This window comes from Periophthalmus magnuspinnatus, chromosome 6, assembly GCF_009829125.3.
Source record: "Periophthalmus magnuspinnatus isolate fPerMag1 chromosome 6, fPerMag1.2.pri, whole genome shotgun sequence".
Taxonomy (NCBI): Eukaryota; Metazoa; Chordata; class Actinopteri; order Gobiiformes; family Gobiidae; genus Periophthalmus; species Periophthalmus magnuspinnatus.
The window spans coordinates 30,503,893-30,526,879 of NC_047131.1; the positions used below are offsets into that span (position 1 = coordinate 30,503,893).

The 22,987-nt window shown below is 41.5% G+C and overlaps 1 protein-coding gene across 2 annotated transcripts; it reads right to left on the minus strand.

Moving 5' to 3' along the window:
- Window positions 1–2,168: 2,168 nt before the first annotated feature.
- On the minus strand, window positions 2,169–21,640 carry si:ch211-236l14.4 (SITS-binding protein). Of its 2 annotated transcripts, XM_033968142.2 has the most exons (12): window positions 21,575–21,640; window positions 21,317–21,471; window positions 20,601–21,246; window positions 19,443–19,614; window positions 9,879–10,086; window positions 9,377–9,527; window positions 8,551–8,748; window positions 7,774–8,036; window positions 7,217–7,353; window positions 5,346–5,467; window positions 3,832–4,011; window positions 2,169–3,697 (listed from the first exon to the last, which is right to left on the minus strand). In XM_033968142.2, the coding sequence occupies exons 3-12, from the start codon at window positions 21,069–21,071 to the stop codon at window positions 3,524–3,526; spliced, it is 2,076 nt and encodes a 691-aa protein (XP_033824033.1). In that variant the 5' UTR covers window positions 21,072–21,246; window positions 21,317–21,471; window positions 21,575–21,640; the 3' UTR covers window positions 2,169–3,523. The 2 variants fall into 2 exon arrangements, with proteins under 2 accessions (XP_033824033.1, XP_055078303.1); XM_055222328.1 differs by lacking the exon at window positions 2,169–3,697 and having other exon boundaries at window positions 3,923–4,011; window positions 7,221–7,353; window positions 21,317–21,606.
- Window positions 21,641–22,987: the final 1,347 nt, after the last annotated feature.

Sequence of the window (22,987 nt, forward strand, 5' to 3'; positions counted from 1 at the left end):
ATTTACAGAGTTCGCTTAGAGTTAAAACAAAAAAACTTTATTTAACCAGCAGACCGAGCAGTACAAATACATCTCCATATGTTTACGGGACAACAGCAACGGCGGCTCAGTTGGTAGAGTCTTTCATCATTGTTTGAGCGCTCGAATCCACTGAGCCACAGGTGAATTCTCTTGTTGTGTCCTTGGGCAAGACTCTTATCTAAAAATGTGACCCTTTACCAAGAATTTGTTGGCTAAAAACGGTCACGAATCATAGATGTAATTTCCAAACCTTTCAGCTTTGATTTAAACTGACTTATTGGAACCAGTTCTTGTTTACTGTCCTTTTGTAAATGATTCCAGGTTGTTCTGGCAGAGCAGCGGAAAGCAACTTAACCAGTTTCTGTGCGAAGGATTGGTACAGAAAGTAGAAAGTGGTGTTTCAGATCTCGGGGTATCTGGAAAAGCAGGGATGCCAGATCTGGTGATATCCAGTAAAGCGGGATTCCAGATCTGGGCGTATCTGGTCAAGCGGGATGCCAAATGTGATGATATTTGATAAAGTGGGTTGCCAGATCTGATGATATCCTGTAAACTGATGCACCAAAGCTGGAATTTTAGCCTAACTTGACTTTTCTCCACTGACAACTTGTCCATCCTGAAGTAAAAGTAGTGTAAAGATGCTGCTTCCTTCTTTAACTTGGCGTTTATTGAATTAAATAAAAGCTCGCCGTGGTGCTCCACTATGGCAGCAGTTCACATTTTTCTTCACTCAAAAACCCGTTGATTTACCTGTTGCAGTACGATGACAACGTGACTGTAAAACCTCTGACTTTTGGACAACTAGGCTTTGAATTGTGCACCTTATTGGCAAGCTGCAAAACCCATTCACTCAAGAAGAGCACACACTGAAACCTAAAACCTTGACTTGCACTTTCTAAAAGTAGACTTTGGGAGATATCTGCGACCTCTACTTGTCACCAGTATAATTCATGTGTCTCTTCTCACAAAAACACTCAGATAAATATGTTTATTTGTGCCATTTGGAATAGCATTGTTCTCATTACAGCTCCTGCATTGCAAATGAATGGTGTCAATCTTGATCCGGGCTCTTGGCAGGACAATTTGTTTTCTCGGCTCTGCTCTACAACTAAGCTTTTCTCAGCCTAATTGGAATGAACGGCACATGTTGATTCATGGATTTGGTCAGAAAAAAAAAAAAAGGGACTTCTGTGTCCAGCTTATAAATGTTTGTTTTAGGGCGGGATACTGAGACCGCACGTTTTCTGGAAGGATTTGGTTTATTGTGCAGGAAGTGGACCCCACAAACGGATTCTCATATGACAGAAAAAATGTCTAACTATTGTGAAACGCAGAAGGTCATATTAGGATTCTTCTTACACGTTTACGACCTCCATGTGGCAGGCCTGTTTTGTAGCTTGAACACCTTACAAACGAGTGCAATAATAAGCTTTGTGAGTTTTATCTGACTGCTAAACCTCAATCTAATTTGAAAAAAATAATAAAAATAATAAATAAAGCGATACAAAAAGTGATTAAGACTTGTGGTGTAAATGGAGAGGAGGCTTGGCGTGGAGGGCTGTGCATGTCTGTGGCCAGCTGCACCTGTCTTAAGAGCGCTACAGGAGCAGAGTCCGGGGGCCCCAAGGTGGAGCCGAGCCAAGCGACGAGCCGTGGTGACAGTAAAGGAAGCGACCAAGGTATAAGCACAAGAGTGAATGTGATTCCCCTGAGAATCTCTCCCATGACATGCTCACCCTGGATAAAAATAACTTTATTAGGTTTAAGTGGAATTAGATAGAAGATAGGTGTCAGCAGGAGGAACGTATGGGCCCTTCAGAACTCAAATTAAATGACAAAGTAGACAAATTAAAAGCCTGACCGGACCAGACACGTTCTCTGATGAGAGAAACGTGGTCTGGAACATATCCAGTTCGACCAGTCACATGTGTGGTTCTTTTGGTGATTGTAGTGACGACACAAAGTCTATTTCAGTTTTGTGGTTTCAACAAAACAAAAAACAAAACAATTACAATATCCAGTTTTACATTTATCCACTGTAGTTTGTTTTCAGTCTTTAACAGGTTGTGAAAACATCAGTTCTATTTCCAAATGTCACATCCTCAGTCATGAATAATCACAAGATCAACTCAACTCAACAATCAAAGTGAAGTAAGAAAATGTAAACTTTATTGCAACTTTGTTGTTCTAAGTTCTGATTTACAGAAGAGAAAATACTTGTAATGGCACAGTCATTGTAATATGTCGTACATTGCTAACACTGCAATAATTCTGACACTTCCTCTGTCCAGAAGTAGCACGTTAAGGCGTTTGGAGCTGGGTGGAATAATAAAACAAAGCCTTTGTCTGCAGAACATCCCACAGCACTCCATTAAAGCGTTGGGCAAAACAAAATCACAGTTTCTCCGATGTACATTCAACATTGCACATTCTAAGACACATTAAGACGTTTGTGTTTGTACGGCGCCGCGCTAAGACATCGAGTGATGTAAGTGTCACAACCTGAGAGAAAAGACACAGTAAACTTCATGTAGGTGGAAGAGTCACACTTCTGTGTGTCACGGTGCTGGTAAAGACTGTCTATCCAAAAGCTTGATGATTTTGAATTATTTCTTGTAATATTATAAATCTTATATACTTTGTGTTAGTCCATTTAAACTTAAGAAAATAATGTATTTATTTCTTAGTTCCTTTACTCTGTATTTTGCACTGGCTGTGGTCTGGGATGAGTTCTGACATAAAGACTTTAAAATTGTAATTTTATACCATTTTACTGGCGTATAAATAAATCCACACTAAGCGTCCAACTAAAGCCCTCACTACAGCAGGTTCATAAAACGGTAAGAGGCTCGATACTTAGTTTAATAGGCACAGGATTTGCATCGTCAGGGGCCTCACGTTCTGGCCTACAGTACTAAAAGACAAGTGTCAAACAAGTGTATGTTTAAAATACATACACGAGTATGAATAAGTGCTATGGGCTGTAAGATTGTCATGTGACTTGGTAAGTAGTAAGTTACTTGAGGTACATTCAAAATCATCAGCCGTAATGGCCTGGTTCAAGTAAAAGCATGGTTTATGGTAAGGCGTATGGTACCAATGTGCAGGTTTGTCTGTGAGCTCATTTCCTCCTGTTTAAGCACTTTTAGCCGTCCTCCGTCCATCTTCATTTGGTCTTGTTGAAAGATTCAGATTTTAAGCACGGGGCTTGTTTTGTTTCTTCTTGTCAAGTGAGCCAGCAGCATAAAAATTAGACCGTAGAAATGCATCAGCCTTACAAAAGAAGCAAAAAAAATACTGGGAAACAAAATCAGCCAGAGGTAAAATTGATTAAAATGTCTTTTAAAAAATACAATTATTTGAATCTATAAAGTGCAAGTATAAAAAATTAGTTTCTACACGTCTCAGGCTCGAGACTGGGTCCTAAGTGGAAAAGTGCAGACCGAGAACAGCACAAGTATTTGAAAAGGATTTGTATAAAGTACAGCGTCAGGCCTCAGACTCAGCTCCTTCTTAAGAAAACGGCCACTTCCTCCAAGGCCACGGGATAGTCCAGTAGGAGCGTCCCACCATCGAACACCTGTGCTGTCAGGCTGTCCTGCCACTGGAAGCCCCCGTCAGGTAAGTAAATATCCCTGTGCACAGCTCCTCTCTCCACCACTGGTGCTACCAGGACCTGCAAACACACACTCATTAAGACTGAGACATTCTGACCAATTAGCAGCACATCGTGTTACAGCCAAAGGACAGGACGTATCAGATGAAGCAGGAAGGAACTCCTAATGACTTAACACTGGGTCCTAAAGTCACCTCATCTCCGATGAGGAACTGATCATCGATGGTGAAAGTCATGGGGTCATCGGGGCTCAGCCACCACATGGGGCGGAAAATGGGACGTCCTGTCAGCTGCCACTCCTCTGCGTACGTCTCTATGAGCGGGACCACAGTCTTCTGGTGTCGAGCTATGTACCGGCGAGTTATGTTCAACACCTGGGAGGAAAATATGAAGCAAAACTCACTCATTTAAGCACAGGACAGTGAAAAAGAGAGAGACAGTGACCAGTCTCCACCTTGACTGTCACAGCCTCGAGCTGTTTGGAGCGACTTTAATGCTCAACACAACGGCATCAACGTAAGATAATGTCAAAACACCAGAGGAATAAAACTAAGAATCTCTTAGGTCTCTGCAAAAGACATTTGAGTCATGTCCAGAGCGAAGCACGTACATTCAGTTTCAACATTAACTTAGTTAAACTGAGTTCTCTGTGTCTGACCAAACTGCCTCAGTAACATTCCTCAGAGGGTCACATTCTCTGCAGCGTCCCATGACGAAAACAACTTGACCACATTTATTCAAAATATGATTTTTTATGACTTTGGATAAAGAACATTTTGTAGGAATGAGCTTGAAGTCTGCCTAGTTTTGAGTTGATCCTTGTATAATTGAGAATCCAGGCCTGGATGTGGGTTTGAGGTTTTATTGCTATTAGACTGCTGTGCAGTCATTTCATTGTCCTGTCTCACACACTGTGGAAATAAAGGTGCTCTAGACCCCAACCACAATAATATGCAGAACAGTTTACCTCTGTAAAGTCTCTCTTCATCAGCTCTTAGGAGTTTAATAACATGAACATGGAAAACGTGGAAACGTGCCCTGTGTCCCCCAAACTGTATTTGTCACGTCACATTCCCCGTGTTTGTGCTCCCTCTGCTGCTGGAAAAACAGCATTCTCTTTCTCTGTCAATTATTAATTACTCATGGAAATCTTAATTGCCACAATGAAGTATTTTTCCGAGACCTGTCTTCAAATTCATTATCATTCTTCCCGAAGTGGCTCTCTATGCGTTAGCTGGAACGAGACTGAGTCATAAATCTAGATGAAGGACTGTAATTCAGAACAGATGGACTCTTAACCACAGGTGATGTCAGGAGGGAGCCAAGCCATCGTTCCCATTGAGAGCGGAGGTACAGGAGGTGTACAACTCTCACATTTTCAGCAAAGTGCTTTGTGTTTCAAACCTATGCCACAGAAACTCATGTGTTAGTTATAAGGTTTCTGTATGTTTCTAATGTTACTGTTTTTTCACTGCCTGTTGTGACTGAAGTTGTGTGCGGGTGGGCTCTCCTGCTGAGGGGAAAATCCTCTCTGATCCGGGACAGAGGGGAGCTAGGCAGACCCCATGTCTCTACACAAACAGCTCCATGACATTTAGGAACATTTTATTTCTCACCTGAAGCCGTGGACAGGCTTCTGTGTCAACAAACTTTACCTCTCTACCTCTGTCCTGTGAAGGTGTGCGTGGTGCTGTGTGGTGGGCTGTACCCGGTCCTCCCCGCAGACCCACGGCGGGGTGTGGAAGCTGATCACTGGGAGAAAGGCCACGATTTCCAGCCATCGGATGAACAACTCCTCATCTGTGACCGGGTCTTCAGACAGAGAGCCGCCTGAGCACACAAAAACACACAAAACTGTCGGTAAAAGAGATGCATATATGTGATCTTTAATGAAAAATCTAATTCACGGTATGTTCTAACTCTGAATAGATCCACCAACACATTTACTACTATGAACAGACTCGAAATGGACCGATATATGGGTTGGCCGATATTATAAAGTGATAATTTGGACTTTTTTGCGTATCAACTACAGGCCTTACATCTCTAGCTCAGGCTCATACTTAGTTTTGGTCAATCTGCTGCCAAAAAATACACACAAAGCTTTAATTTAACACTTTAATATGAAGAAATAGCTGCACAAAACATCTACAAAGCTCTTTTAAAGGGTAAAAGGGGCTTATGGAGAGTGTGGAGAATTTAAATCACATAATTTAGGGGAAATAATCAAAATCTGCCTGATATATCGACCCAAAACGTGTTTGTGTCGTATGGACCATCTCAAACTCTGAGGACTTCAGGGACCTGCCTCCTGCTGATCCCAGAAGACTAAACATGGACTAAACCACGACATAACTAGGACTAAACATGGATTAAACCAGGAATAAACATGGACTAAACCGGGACTAAACCAGGACTAAAGCAGGACTAAACCAGAACTGAACCAGGATTAAACCAGGAGTAAACCAGGACTGAACCAGGACTAAACATAGACTAAACCAGGGCTAAACCAGGGCTAGACCAGGACTAAACATGGACTAAACCCCGACATAACTAGGACTAAACATGGACTAAACCGGGACTAAACCAGGACTAAACCAGGACTAAACCAGGACTAAACCAGGACTAAATATAGACTAAACCAGCGCTAAACCAGGGCTAGACCAGGACTAAACAGGGACTAAACCAGGACTAAACCAGGGCTAGACCAGGACTAAACAGGGACTAAACCAGGACTAAACCAGGACTAAACCAGAACTGAACCAGGACTAAACCAGGAGTAAACCAGGACTGAACCAGGACTAAACAGGGACTAAACATGGACTCAACATGGACTAAACCAGGACTAAACCAGGACTAAACCAGGACTAAACCAGGGCTAAACCAGGTCTAAACCAGGACTGAACCAGGACTAAACCAGGAGTAAAACAGGACTGAACCAGGACTAAACAGGGACTAAACATGGACTCAACATGGACTAAACCAGGACTAAACCAGGGCTAAACCAGGTCTAAACCAGAACTGAACCAGGACTAAACCAGGAGTAAACCAGGACTGAACCAGGACTAAACCAGGACTAAACCAGGGCTAAACCAGGGCTAAACCAGGACTGAACCAGGACTAAACCAGGAGTAAACCAGGACTAAACATGGACTAAACCAGGACTAAACCAGGACTAAACCAGGACTAAACCAGGACTAAACCAGGACTAAACATGAGGAATGAACGTTTCAGTTTTATGCATCTAAAACCTACTTTGACGATGTTTAAATCCAGGATCAAAATGGTTCTGTTTGCCTGTGCATATGACTGAAAGGGTCTTTATGATGATTATTTACGTTTTGATTTGTCGTCTTGTGATTTGAATTTGTCTTTCTTATTCTGTAAAGCATTTTGAATAACTTTGTGTACGACTTGCCTTGCCAAAAACATCATCAGATCTTATCATTGTTGTGTCGCTCTCTATTCTAAACAACCAGTATCATCCACGAAAAACCCCAAATCACTCAATCTCTAGACTCAGACTCATTTGTTTTTTCTACATTTCTATAAGTGACGTTTGCTTGGCGGTCGTATTACCTACTGCATCAGGAATGAGGAAGTTGTATCCCATTAGAGTGTGGTGCAGCAGGGAGGGAATGATGCCCTTCAGCCCCATCGAGCTCCAGTCTGACTGCAGGGGGGGCATCCGGACGAACAGAGGCTTGTGGCTCGACCTGTCACAAACCCCACAGTACACGGCGATTATTCCCATTCTAAACATGTCAGGATAACAAATTATGAAGCCTGTTATATCCCTACAGAGAAATATCACGATAAACGATAATATTGAAACAACTTTATGCCATTAATTAAGACTTTTTTGATGCAAGATAATCCCTGTGGACCATTTTTAAAAAGACTGTTTCATTAAAAGTAAATAAATAGCAGAATGTACTAAAATTTAGGCACAAAATTGACTTATTCACTATCCTTCTTATCGCATTACAACAAAAATACCCCAAATTTTGCAAAGAAAATGTCCACAGGATGAATATTGAGCCCCAAAATATATTCTTCCAGCTTTCATGTACTGAAAAAGAAGTCGATATCGATCCCATTCCCATTAAAACCCGCTCTGACGTTATCCCGCTTACTGTGTTCCTGCTGTCACGATGGTGTTTTCTATTCTCGATGCCAGGTCGGCCAGTAGACTGATGTATCGGTCTCCAGAGAGAGACTGTGTCCGCAGAGCCTGTTCCTCCAGTGCGCTCCCCTCCGCTCCCTCCAGCAAGATGTACTCCATCCCCAGAAGAGCCTGCAGAGAGCCCACTCTGTCCAGGAACCAGCTCACAGCCGCCGGGTTGGTCAGGTTCAGCTTAACACAGAACCTCCCATGCCACTGACTTAATATGGGGACCTGGAGGACACAAAGAAATGTTGTTAAGTTGCAGTTTCTCGCGGTGTTAACCTGCCTCACGTCCCAGAAGAACTTAAAATTAAAACTTTCTGTCAGAATTTTCATCTAAAGAGTGACAATCAGCTTTTTAGACGCTGTTATGGTGTTAATGCTGCAGATCTGACCAAAAAAATCGATAAAAATAGGTTGACAGGCAGTTTGTGTGATCCCTCAGTCGTCCAGGTCTGATCCAGAGTAAAAGTCAAAGTTAAATCTGTCAACTGGACAAAAGGTTGTAGGAGTGAAGACATTTCGCTGCAGGTCAGATGACTCGTGGACATTTCCTTGATGAGTAGCAAAACGTTTTCACTCCTACACCTTTTTGTCCAGTTACAGATCAGAATTTTTCTTTTAAAACGAACAGGCAACTATGTTTTGTTCATGTCACCAACATAAATCGTAAACATAATATTTGTACCAGATCAGAACCAGGACTGACACGTTTATCATCTGTTATTGTGCGGTGGCATCTCACCATTTGTCCTTGAGGATTCGAGGGCACGCTGAGCCAGTAGGTCTCAGTACCATCGACGAGGGAACTGTGGAATTGCGTGGAGTCCACGCCCAGGAAAGGGGACAGGGTGATGGAAATGTTAAGAAGCTTGACAAGAGGGAAGTCCCTGGTCAGTCGCTTAGACATCCCCCTTCTCCTGCTGTTGAGGTAGTCATGGTCCTGCACATACACAAAGGAACAATACATTTACACACATATTACTGCACAGTTTAGAGGATTAAACATGTTCATCAACCAAAACACTTCTCACACAAAAGCTGCAGTGAGTCCATCTCTGTGTGACACAAGCTGCAAAGTCAGAAGCGCCAAAATATAATAATCCTCACACTGGAGTCAAAGTGAGATTTCAGATTCCACAACAGAGGAACAAAACCTCTTAAGAACACAAGGTCTGACCTCAGGAGGGCAGACACTGGTGGGAAAATGCACAGATAAGCTCATTATGTCACTGTAAACCCACATGTCATTTTACATAATTATCAGAACATATAATCCACACACATCTATAGAAGCACAAGGCTTTTCCATTAGCATCAGTCAGTGATACAACCATAACCACAGTGACATGGAAACTGGACCAAAGAGCTTACACTGACTTTAGGATTCCTGCTCCTGCGAGAAGTGGTGACAGTGAGATTTGAAAAATACTTTAAAGACAGTTTGATTTCAAGTGCAATGCAAACGATTCATTATGTTCTTACTCTTCAAGTTTTACACGTTGGGTTGGTTTGTGTTGATTTGTAGTTTTGTATTTGCAGGCCCGTCTGTGCACATGTGTGGTACGTACCATATCATAGAGGAGGGTGGTGGAATGTTCATTCAGGCTGATGACGCCCTCCCCCAGCTGGTGTCTCCTCAGACGGTTGGAGAAGATCCTCAGCTCCCTCTCCACCTTCGGCCCTGAGTCTACAGAAGTCAGCAGCTTCCAAAATGGCAGCCTGCAGACGACAGACGGCACACTGATTTTAAACACACAATAATGCAGCTTAAAAGGCACAGAAAAACAGAAACATTAAAGATTTCCAAATTTTTCAGTGCAATTGTTATTAATCTGGTATAACTTCTTGATCAAAGCAACAAAAATAAGCTGTTTTATTATATTAGCACAGAAGAATGTAAGCAGAGACTCCTTATGAGTGTGAGTATTTATGTGACATTGGACATTAAATTGCACAATAAACGATACACTTTGATGCAGCTCAGTGGGGGGAGCTGAGGCTCATAAACAGGACAAAGAGTCATAGTGTTGTGACCTTTTGCTTTGTGTTATACCTTCTCCTCAAACTGACCTCATGGTTTTCATGTTGGGCAGCTCCCTGCTGTGAAGGGACAGTTGTTGCATAGCCTCGAGATGAGCTGCCTTCACATTGTGGCCCACACACACCGTGTACTGCAGAGGCAGACGCTCCATACTAGGCAGTGACTGTAGGCAGATCTGCTCCCCACTGTCCAGGCCCATCTGTATGGGAATCTCAGGAGACACCAACAAGGCAACACCTGCACCAAGAACATGATTCTAACACTCAAATACTGTAAAACATGGAAGTCCTTCAAACAGATAAATGTGAGCCTCAGACTGATCGTATACAGTATATGAGCCAAATTCCAGTGATATGACATGAGCGCTGAGTGTTACTGAGACATAGATAAGCCTGACCCATGAGTGTTCACTGTAGGCTGTGTCAGCTCTGCTCAAGATGTGACAAATCACTGCCTGCCATCAGATACAGACGCATCAAGTTTATACCAGGACACTATGGCACTGGACACTGCTGAGGATAATCTTTATTCAACTCAACAACACTCTCTCATAGAATTTACAATACTCTCCACATTGTCTCTCTGAGCATTTGTGAAACGCTAAGATTATTAGAAGCAGAGAATTGTGTTCACAGATGCCCTGTGAGGAATGCCTCTTCCGTCTAGAGTTACTCCCAAACTCTCGGTCACTTCTGGGCCACCCCTCTGACCTCACCCCTCCTCCTACTGTACACTTTCTTCTCAGGTGACCACAACACCAGACTCTGAGCTCCGGGTGTTTCTCAAGTTTAACACAATCTGGGATTTGTGGCTAATCAATGAGCAGAACAGATTTCTTGTGAGGGCTGGCACAGTCTGAGCCTCTGAGATCTTGGCACACTTTGGTGTTCACTCTCTCTGGTTTCAATGAGCTTATACAAGGCAGGACCAGGAGCGGACAGGATCCCCATGCCCCATTTTATAATCACTTTAATCGTTTCCTTTAAACACTGCCTAAAGCTTAGTGAAAGCCCTCGCTGCTTGAGAATTCGCAATGGATAATGTCAAAGAGATACTGGTAACACCTCAGCTGCCTGTCGTTAGGTGTTGGGTCACCACTAAACTCAGAGATGCATTCATGAGGACCGGACCTGTGTGTTAGGGAGTAAATCACAATGAAATACAAACATCTAACGGGCTTAACAACGCTCACGGCTCATTGCAAAATAAAACATAATGAAATACTTCTCCTGAAAAACATCAAATCAATCAAAACAACAACTTATGCGTGTGAGTGTGCCAGGTTTTTTAGCAGAAATTGACATTAAAAAAGCAGAAAACGTATTAAAACTGCATCTGTTTGAGCATCTATCACTTTTTATAACTTCTAACTCCAATATTTCCATCTTTATTTCTGTTTGCAGTAAACTTTGCCACTGTTTTTTGTTCATATTGTGTAGTACAAGTCTGCAGCCGGTTTGAACACTTTATTTTACGCATGCCTCATTTATATTTTATTATTATTCCTGCTATTATGTCACTGTTCTCACGTTGCACAGCATTGCCAAAGCTAATTTCTAGTTTGTAACTGTCCCTCACTGACAACACCGATGAAACGCTTTCACGTTCTGGTTTGAAGCATTGAAGCAGCCCAGAAATCTGTTCCCAACTCCTCAATGTAAGGAGAGAGAGAGGAAAATAAGCAAATGGTATATTTTAAGGGGAGGGGTGGGGGTGAAACGCAGAGAGTGGAAATAGGGTAGAGTATACCAGACACCGGAGAGTCTCGAAGAATGACGTGCCATACAGCCGGCTGCAAACAGTCAAAGTGCACACACCATGGAAAGTGTGGCTCCGCACTCATATTTAATCTTTACGGTCAGTGACTCTGCAAGACCTCAAGGAAGCGTGACTATCCCAGCGTCTTTTGCCCCATGCGAAACATATAAAACACATCAAAAATCATCAAAATTCATAATCTAACGTTGCATGGCAGAGTTTCATTCGTGTCCATAATCAGTTGTTTTACTAAAGCGCAGGAAACTGTAATGAAAAACAGACTTTTACGATATTAAAACTCAAATCAACCCTTGTCCAGCTTGGCTACGTGTAATCATAAATACTTTTTGTCAGTTCTGGTGAAACGCTGGTTTGTTTTAACTACAACGGCAAAGAAATTCAACGAGACGTGAGCATTAAAACACAGCTCTGGTTATCCTGCAAGCTGCATTCACAGTTTGCTTGCAAAATTGGAAATAAAAATACAAATGAGAACTTAAAAATGCAATATTTTTAGTGCAAATGTTCTTCTAATTTGACTTATGTTGTTACTGCAAAGATTTATACCTAGTTATACCTTTAATAAAACAAAAAAACTAAATATATATGTGGATTTTTTTTTTATTTGCAAAACACATAACTCCTTTTAGAAATGTTTTTGCAAAATATTCATCTTTTTATTATCTTTTTCTACCATCTTCTACTTAGATTTTATCAAGAAGGGCTGGAATACTCCTTAGCATTAAAAAACATTTGGTTTTTGAAAACTTTACTACACAAAAAGTAAACTGCGAGCCTCTACTGACTTTTTAAAATGGCACTTTTCACTTTTTGCAAATAAACGTGTGTCTTTCCCTGCAGTCAAACAGGTAGTAGACTGTGAGATAGAGCTAATGTGGGGTGCCTGGAGTTAAAGGGGGAACTAAAGGGGACCCTATTTTTAGAACAATTCCTTAAGCACTTCAAGCTTCTGCAGAATATTTTCCACTCCGACTCCCAAATGAAAAGTTCAACGCCTGACTGAACTGTATACGCTCACCTTCTGTGACTTTTATTGGTCAAATCTGATTGATTACAGCCACGAGAGCCGTGCCAGGAGCGTCGGCAAGACATAAGCAACTTCACTGAACGTATAGACTCGTGAGCAAAAACAGTGTAAATCTATGGGATGAAAAGGTTTCTTGACTTCCTGGGTGTTCCAGACGGTAGCGGAGGTGACCCCGTGTTCCTTCTCCTGTACGGTGACTTTGAACAATCGCAATTTAATAATCCAGTAACAAACCATAGAGCGGGGCTGTCCAAACTACGGCCCAGGGGCTAAACGCGGCCCTCACACCAACTTTTCTCGGCCCTCACGCCTCCTCCTAAACTGGCCCAACTGATCAGGAAGTATTTTCTACTCCAAACTGAAGAAATTCTACCTCTAAAACTTGAAAAACATCATATTACATTGTGACACAGACCTAAAAATAATCTTCCAAGTCTTATTAAAGGTACAAAGTCTCAAATCTGTACAAAGTCTACAAATTTGACCCCCTGCATCGACACTCCGCTTCAAATATGTTTCAGTGTGCGGCCCTCGGTGAAAAAAGTTTGGACTCCCCTTCCACAGACTGTAAAAAGAAGTGGAGTAAGTGAGTGTGACGTCACTTGCAGCGTTCAGCTCCGGTCCAATGAAGCTCATCGAGGCTAAAGCGGTTATAGCGGCGAATTTGGAGCTGAATTCCATATTTGAAATTCCGACTGCAAGTATCATAGCAACCAAAGAGCCAATCCGGAGCGAGGCTGTTGAAAGTTACGCCTCTTCCCGCCCGCAAACCTGTTTTAGCAGGGAGCGAGCGCTTAGCAACACTGTCAATCAAACATGTTGCTAACGCTAACGGGAGCGACCTCGGGGAAAGAAGGCGCCTGATTCGTCTGTTATTAATGTTCATATCTTGATTTACAGGCACAAAAGTGAAATAAAAACCCCAGGATCATGTAGAGGGTTAATACGAACATTTAAGACCAAAAATGACGAGTCTGACGGCAGCAATTACACAGAAATACAACAGTTTTTCAATTTAAAGCGAACAGCAGGGAGCGCACGTGATCACTTCCTGTTTCGCGGCGGCTTCCAGGTTAGCTACGTGCATTTATATAAACAGTCTATGGTTTATACACACGTCTGCACCTGTTTTGAAAGTTTTATATGAACTTTTAGACATATTTGTTTTGTTATTTTTGCATTTTGAGCAGGGCACCCGTGAAAAAACGAGACTAAGTACAGATAAACTAAGCTAAAACGCGATAAATAAAGAAAGAAGGTTGCGTTTTGCTGCTATCGCTTGCGTTGCATTGGCTCACAAAACGTCCCATTGACTCCACTTTCGCAGCGCTGTGGTGTGTGAGTGGGTGCATGTATTTCCTTAACAATGGAAACTTACTTCCTATGCCCAACCTCAAAAAATTGATGGCTGCAAATCTGGGGTCCTGCCACAGTTGTAAATTTCCAATTCCCAAAAATGAAATGCGAACTTTCTCAGCTAAATTTGAACTATAAATCATTTTAATGTTTCCAACGCAACGCTGTTTGTTCTGAATGAGCTTTACAAGAGTCCCATCACAGAGCACGGCGTGTGTTTTTCCTGGCAATTTAAGAATCCGTAATGATGGCGTTTGTCTGTTTAGCTTTTTACTGCGAGGAGAAAGAAGGAAACGAGCTGTGTAAAACGACATATGTGATGGTTTTCATACAGTAGCCGCCTCGTACGAGAGATGACAACACACTCTTTACAAAGCTCCTCTTGGCTTTGTGAGAGTCATACTTCGAAAGTTTCACCTCTCCCTCTGTGAAGTTATGGGGCAGCTGCCTGAAGACCTCGCTCTGACCTGTTGAGTAAGATCATGTTTAAGCCCGGCCTGCTTGACCCGCGCACAGACCAACAAAATACACTCAATACCGCACGAAAACGAGGCTCTGCGGTTTATAAATCTGAACCCCAAATCGAAATCCATCCACCTCTTCGATGGTTAGCTCGGGGGTTTGTTTTTTTTAATCGAGAAGTCCGCCGTCCGTCTGTCGTCTTTCAGTGAGGATGTGGTTTGGAGCGAAGAGTTTGAAGGAAGACTTTTTTATTTGTTCGTTAAAAGTCGGACGTTTATATTTGTTTGAAATATAAAACAGTATTTAAACTCGTGATTGAGCGTTAAGAGGAAGCATTTGATTTTCTGTCGTAGCGTCCAGCTCTAATAAAAACTCAACAAAATGGAAGTACTGCAGTCAAGGTAGTAGTTTTAGGTATTTGTACTTAAGTAGACTTTAAAATGGATGCCTTTTACTTTTACTTTACTACGTTTGAGAGCAGGAATCTGTACTTTAGCTTCTGCGCCACTACGTTTTTGAACTGGACTGAAAAGTAAGTAGTAAGTATTTCTTTTATCGCATGAGGCTAAAGGTTTATTTTTTAACACTTTCGTAGTTTGAGCAACAAAAATATACAAATAAAAACAGCTGGGAAAAAAAAATGAATTCAGTTGTTTCTGTTGAACAAAATTCAGTTAAGTCAATTCTTTAAGTACATTTTAAACAGGTACTTTAATACTTCCTTGTGATACTTTTACCTTTACTTAAGTTTTTTTTTTTTTTTTTTTTTGCTTCAGTATATATGCACTTTTTGTACTTTTACTTAATTAACAAAACTGAGTACTTCTTCCATCACTGGTCACTGGTTTATGTCACTTTTCTGGTGAACAGTCCTCCACCTGCAGCAGTTTTTTCTTTGCGTGGAATGATCCGCAGTGTGGCATTAAACATATACGCTGCATTCTATTCTATTCTGTTATTTACATGTGTTTTTATTGCTTTATTTCGCCTATGCCATGGCACAGCGCCCTCTACCTGTCAGATCCTCTCAGTCTTTAACACCGTTTAACATTAGACTGAAAACCCACCTCTCCGCCCTGGTATTTAATACGAGTTCACAGGATATCTTGGTGTTTTATTGTTCTTTTCTAATAGTTTTCCCCTTTTTTCCGCATAATTTTATCTGTATACTTGTTTTTCTTGACTTTTAAGTGACGCTAAAGTTTAAAATGCGCTTTATAAATAAAATTAAATCGATTTTTTCCACAAATCTGACCTGTAACGTGGCAGCTAGACTAAGTTTAACGTCATACTGTGGAAAATTCCAGAGAGTACAAGTATCTGGACGACCACACGGTGAACCCTTGACCAGAAAAGTTACATAGTCCACCTTTAGTTACACTGCTTTGGCACATAATAATAATAATAATACTTTGTAGCGACGTCACATAAAACACTGTGAGGTTAACGTGCTGAAATATCACTACTGTTACAAAAGAACAAACAAAAAAACAGCTACTTGTTCAGATTTTTGTACTACAGAAAATTAGTTTAATAAAATATCATTGTACCGAATAATATTACCGTTATAAAACTTCTCATCTTTATCTTTGTGTTGCGCTTGGCTGCTTCTCTCAATAACAAACGCCCAATAAAACTCTTTTTTTTCTTAAATGGAAAAATCGAGTCAGCCATAAGTGGGACTTCAAATGAAAATAATGACAGTGAATCATGTGAAATATGCTTCGCTGCAGCGGTTTATTGTAGTCCAGAAGAGGGAAGGCGTAGTTATAGTGATAGTGGAGTAACTTATGACTGGAGCCTGTTGTACAAACAAACACAGCTCCATGTCTCCTTATTTGTAACGTCGAGTGCAGCTTCTTCTTCTCTTGAGCTTTATCGTGTTCAGTAAAAGACCAGGAATATTACGACGCAGGTATATTTCCTTTTAAGTGTGTGCCTGATCTGTTCACCTTAATCGGCCCCGCCCAGTTTAACCGTAAATGCGACGAAACTGCGCTATGTTTGTGGTGTTGGGAATAGGTTTTGCAGCTAAAATATGATGTAAAGTCGTGTTGATTTGTGTAAAAACGCGTCAACGCTGCACCGATAGAACTTATTTTACTGTAAAGATTCAACTCTTTTCCAAACAATAATGGTTTGCAATACTGACCTATGGAAAACTGACATGAAATGATACCACTGAGCTTCATTTTTTGCACTTTTGTCATGTTTATCATTATTTAAACTCATAACGCACTGGAGTATAAGTCGCACCAGCAAAAAAATGCAGAAAAATTAAGAAAAAACGTATATTTCACATTAAAACCGCATCTGAGTATAAGTCGCACCTTATACCAAACTATGAAAAACAATGCGTGCGACTTATACTCCAGAAAATACTGTATTTTAGTTTATAAATTTCATAAAAGATAGAGAAAAAAATGTATTTGTGCTGGGACTGCCTTGTATTTTACCACTGTCTTTAAACCCACCAGGCATAAAAACTTTAAAATCTACAAATATGTTTTTTTCACACCAGCAGTACCAGTATATATATATATTTTTCGATATTCCAGAGGTGCTTTTAATGTTACTCGCTCCTGAAAGTCACAGTAAATCATTTTGTGTCCATTCTTGTGAAACAGTTTAACGAAATACCAAGCTACTAAGTTATACTGCAAGAAAAACATAAATTTTAAATCAAATATGCAGTAAAAGTAGAAAAAAATACATATCTGCGGAAGGATGTTTTTGTTCTTGCGCTGGTAAAATTGTGTTATAATCTGTATCTGTTCTTAGAATCCTGATTTCTGCATGAAGACGAGCGGCATTAAACTCTCAAATATCACTAACGGAACCTCTTCAGACTTATTTATACTACTTAATCGGTATATTGTAGTATATTTTTGTTGTTTCCCCACAGTGAGCGTCCTGTTGGGAGTGACCGAGAGCAGGTTTGTTGACAATAGAAGCGCTGCACAAATTTGAACATCTCAACTTATGAATAATTCACCTGTAAATATACAAAAATATACACGACAGAGATATTTTCCAGCTTACCTGTATATCTGAATACAGCTAAGTTATGGTTTCTGTTACTTTTAATACTTTCTGAAGGCCATTGTGAAGATAATAACTCAAGTTTTTCGTGCACTGAATACGAAAGACGCTGAAAATGAAATGATATTCGGGACAAATCAGTACATAAGTGTTGTAAAAACTTAAAACAATCCCAATGAAGTGATAGTACATGTGATTATTCTCTTTAAACTGATGTGAGGTGAGTAAAGTTTCACATCTAAGGCAGTTAAAACGCCTCGATTGCGACGCCTTTGGACCGTCAGGCTGGTCTCCGTCAGGACGTTCAACGATTCCTCAGTTTCTCCAGAGAAATTCTAATTCTAAAGTCATTTACGACGACAAACATAACTGAGGTAAAGACCGATATTCCCTGGAAAACGATGTTGAATTGATTGGAATTACATTTTTTCCACAAATACAACCTATAACTTTGTGCCGTCACCTGTTTGTCGCCATGGAGCTGGATTAAGATGAACGCCATAGTGTGGAGACAACCAGATGGTGAACCCTCTGCCAGAAATGTTACATAGTCCACCTTTACTTACACTGCTTTGGAAAATAATAATAATTTGTAGCGTTCTCACAATTTGGACCATGCACTTGAGACAAACGTCACAGTAAACACATCATTTAACGCTCCGATCGCCGCAGTCGCCATCGTGGGACGTGGGTCTGCTGTGCCCAGTATGTGGCATTAAATGGTTACTCGGCAACGTTCAAACAGTTACGGGCCTATGGGAGCGGCATCCTCTGGTGTGTTTTTCAGCGCAAGGCTAAACATAAACATTACAGGCTGATGATAATTAGCGATACACGGTGGAAAGAGATTTAAGTCATGTGACGCTGGACTAAAGCTGAGCGGTGTTATGCAAGATCTTCAGTTTGCGCTTATGGTCTGAGAATACGGGAACATGTGAGTGTGAGGGCAGCAGCAAAGTGACACAAATCCAGCTGTAACGTGTGTGTGGACCAGAACAGTCATCTCTGCTGATACGCAACTGCAAAGTGGACAAAATACTGTATATTATCTGCGTTTTTCAAATATACTGAAACGCAAACCGAGCAGTTAAAACGTGTTTCTAATCAGACGCTTTAACCCAGAGGTGTCCAAACATTTTAACGGGCCACATATTGAAAGATAATCCGAGAGGACGGCAGCAGAACAACGCGCGACACAGCAAACCGTCCGGATAGATGTCTTTTACTGCATCTTTAATAAGGTTTATCACAATGAAATAGGATGTTTTTGAGGTTATAATGGTAGAAATACTTACATTTGCTGCAAAAAAAGTACCGCCTATCAGCATTTAGGCCGATTCGGGGCCAACAAAACCTGGTCTGCGAGCCGGATTTTGCCCCTGGGCCGTAGTTTGGACACTCCCGCTTTAACGATTCACATCCACAGCCCAGCGTAACATCACTCCACATAACTGTACGAGTTATAACCGACCGTAAGACCCACGACCAACCAGCACTTTTTAATAGAAACAAAAGGCAATTACCCAGTGTTGCTAGGAGTTAATTTAAGACGCTATAGACCCTTTGTACTCTAATCTCCACATTAATAAACCGCATGCCACAGACTGGATTGCCGCTCTATTTGTGGAGCCGTGGTGCAGTGAAGTTAACGCTTTAGAGGACGTTTTTCTGCGCTAAATCACAAACAAACAGACTCAGGAGGGGTCATGGGATAAGAAAACGCCAGCATCCACAGGGCTTCCCTCACACTCGGGATTTACGCCACCGTCTACCCCCCGTAGGGTCAGATTTCTCCTGCCGGGGTGCGCTCCCAAATCAGCTGGCCTTATGGCACCCAAACAATTCCAGATAAACTTTCTAAACAAGATTTTTTTCAGTTAGAACCATAGTATTTTTCCTGCATTTTATCTCGATGATGCCGACTTACCCGACGATCCCAGAAAGTAGCGTTCAAGGACGGATCCAAAGCCAGACGGGTTGTGCCTCAAATCACTCACAATGAAAGGCTGCATAGTTGCATTCTGGTCGTTGATGGGCCAAGTTTGCCCTTTCACACTGGCTCCACCGTACCACGACACGTTGGCCATGGAAAAACAGTCCTACGCACAACCAAACAAACAGTTAAAACACTTACAGAAAGAACTTTGCAAACACCAAGGCCCTATATACTAACACTTTATAATATGGACTAAAATATATGTGATATTTTGATATTTTTGGAAGGGAAATAAAGTGTTGAGTGTACATTTTTAATATTGTAACAAAAGATAAGATGAAATATGAGTATCTTAAATGAAATACAAAATTCAACATGCGAAGTAAATAGAAAAAAAAGATAAAAAAAATAAAATAAAAATAGAAAAAAATATAAATAGAAAAAAATAAATGAAAAAAACTAAGAAAATAAAGAGGAAAAAATATAAATAGAAAAAAATAAATGAAAAAAAACTAAATAAATAGGAAAAAATACAAATAGAAAAAAATAAATAGAAAAAACTATTGCGTGAATGAGGCGACTTGGAGCACAGTGAGTGGACACATAAGGCACATTTCTGCACCATCTGCCTCTGTGTGTGATGTGTGTGATTCCTCTGTGTGTGATGTGTGTGATTCCTCTGTGTGTGATGTGTGTGATTCCTCTGTGTGTGATGTGTGTGATTCCTCTGTGTGTGATTTAACAGATTTAACATTGGACTTTTTCGTTGAGATGCTCATTAAACAATATTCGATCCACCTGACAAGGTGTTATGGCGAGGAATGTTCCAGCAGCACAGATTAACCTCCAAATATCTCAATACCTTTGATTATTAGGCCCGAGGAAAGAACATGAAGTACTGCACAGAACAGAACCAGAATCCAAGGACAACAGAGGAGTTTAGACTGTTCAGCCTTAGACAGTAAAACACAAGAGGCTTTTAACAACTGGGCCTGATAATGATGATAATAATAAGACTTTTATGACTCATTTTAGTGTGCAGTGTTATAAATGGCTTTTGTGTGGTGTCCTTTTTATTTCCCCCTCTTTAAACCCTGATGCTTCATGTCAAAGCTCTTTTCATCAACACATTTCAGACCTAAGTCTCACCTTGAGCTGCACATGGCAGTGCACTGGGGTCCAGCTCATGCTGTAGCACTCACTCTCTGTCTCCTCGTTCACTTCCAGCGAGATCTTCACCTCTGCCACTGAGTCCCACGTGTAGCAGAACTCAGTCTTATTGAGCCAGCAGAGATTCCTCACGAACGGAACCTCCACGTCCGGGTTCCCCACGTTGCCCACGTCTATCTCGACGTACGTGGTGTCCTCGTTGAGCGTTTGAATGACCAGAGAGTGGGTCCTCCTCTCCCAGATGAGTCCGCTCAAAGTCCCCCGGAGGATCCAGTTCTTGTTGGGCTGGTCCACCACTTGCCAGTAAATGATCCCTATGGTCATCACGAAGAACACGGCCACCCCGAGGCAGGCGATCGCCCCTTTCCAGGTCTCGTTCATCTCCTTGAGTCCCGTGTCCCATGTCACCTCTGGGATGGGGCTGGGGTTCCTATTTCGAGCGTGGGGCATGTTGACTTTGAGATCAGCAAAAAAAAAAATCACAAAATACTAAAAAAAAGTGTAGAAATGTGCAGCTTCATCATCATCATGCCATGGTGTGTTTCACTGTGAGGCTCTGGAGATAAAACACTACACTTTATACCGCTTAAACTTTTGGATTCTTTTGCGCAACAGTGCCAGTGACCTGTCATGAAAAAAAACTGTGAGAAACAACCAAAAGCCTCGTTAAATGACAGAAGAAATGAGACACTTACCACATACTGCTGCAGTTTGAGATGAATTGTGTTTGTATGCTGCATTGGCTGCAGTGAGCTGAGAGCAGCCCCGGGTTTGGCAGCACTGCCTCTGAATAGCTCCTGTGAGTGCGTCCTGCTTGCCCTGCACTTTCTGACGTAACGCAGGGCCGATTCTTCACGGGCAAAGGTAGAGAGAGGAAAAGAAGAGGAGAATTAGGCGTGTTTTAGGTCAGTCCAAACTAGAAGCCATAATGGACAGAGAGACACCCCACAGACCAGTGACAGATCCAGACGGTGCGTAGTCCACAGCTCTCCATGCGCACTGTGCGTAAAGACCGTGGACACATCATCTGATGAGCAGCGCGTCAGATGATGAGCGGCTCGCGGTTCAGATGCTCGAGTGAATCTCATTCCACGCTTCATATCCTTACATTTGACTCTTTATATATTTATTAACGCGGTGTGTGTGACTTTAAAGCGTCATCAGCCTCTTTCTCCACTGTCTCGTCCTAAAAGCGACTGTGTGTGACTTATTTTTTCATTTATTTTACATTTTTAAACACATGTTGTCCAGTTCAGCTGATTTGATCAACTGTCTCTTAGTCTGTCTTGAAAGAAACATGGATTTAATGGTTTGATTCAGTAAAATCTACAGTTTTAACAGGTTATTTTAATGAATCAGCCATTGAACCAGTTTAATTTGAAAGACATACTGAACAGAAATATGGTTTTGTATGATTCTATCTGCAGGTGCATGAGGGCCTTATGATCCTAAATGATTAGTCTGGTGTAAGGGACCCCTGGGGAGGAATGTTGTTTATGAGGAATTCGAGGGTAAGCAGGTGCTTGGTCAAAGTGGCATTTACTGTGTCAGCATCTGTTGTGCTTTGAGTGATCATCTCTATAATGTGTCCCACCGAGAAAACAGAAATAAATGAATGTGCAATGGCTCGATAATGACATTTATGAAACAACTTAACTCTCTTCTGCTTTAATACCACACCACTGCATTCCAGCCTCTTTATTCCACAGACTCGTCCCACCTAAAAGTGTTAGATGTAGGAAAAGCGTAAATAGGATGAGGACTGAGGCTCTAACATTGTTATGATTGTAGGTTAAGGTCTTCCGCAGGGCTGTACACCAGATATCCCAGGAGTGTCGGCTGGCATACCTTGAAGATCAGTTGCTCCTGTCCCTGTTTATGCATGACAGCCCCCACCGATCCATGGCATAGCTCTGGCAGGGACAGAGAAACTGGATAAGGCTGTGGGAACCTGTGAGAGACTTGGAGCTAATGGCCTATCTAAAAGTGCACACGATTTCCAAATGCCCTGTAATTGCTTAGTCTTTTGAATAGCTTTTTATTCTGGTATTATTTCAATGTTATGTCAGTATTACTGTGACATGAGTAACTAGTTTAAATGAGGACAGAGAGTTTAAATGAGCAGTCCACATTGGTAACAGTAAAAGTCACAGATCACAGTTACATTATACACCACAATGTGTTATGTATAAGTACATACACTTTTGATGCTGTTGTCAGTATAAATCAAACACAAAACTCAAGTTCGACAGGGGCCCTGTGTCTGTCAGGCTCCTGGGTTATAGTTCAGACTTGTGACATCAACGGAACATCCAGGGGGGAGGGCCTAAATTTACACGCGATCATCATTGCCCCAAACTCCATCC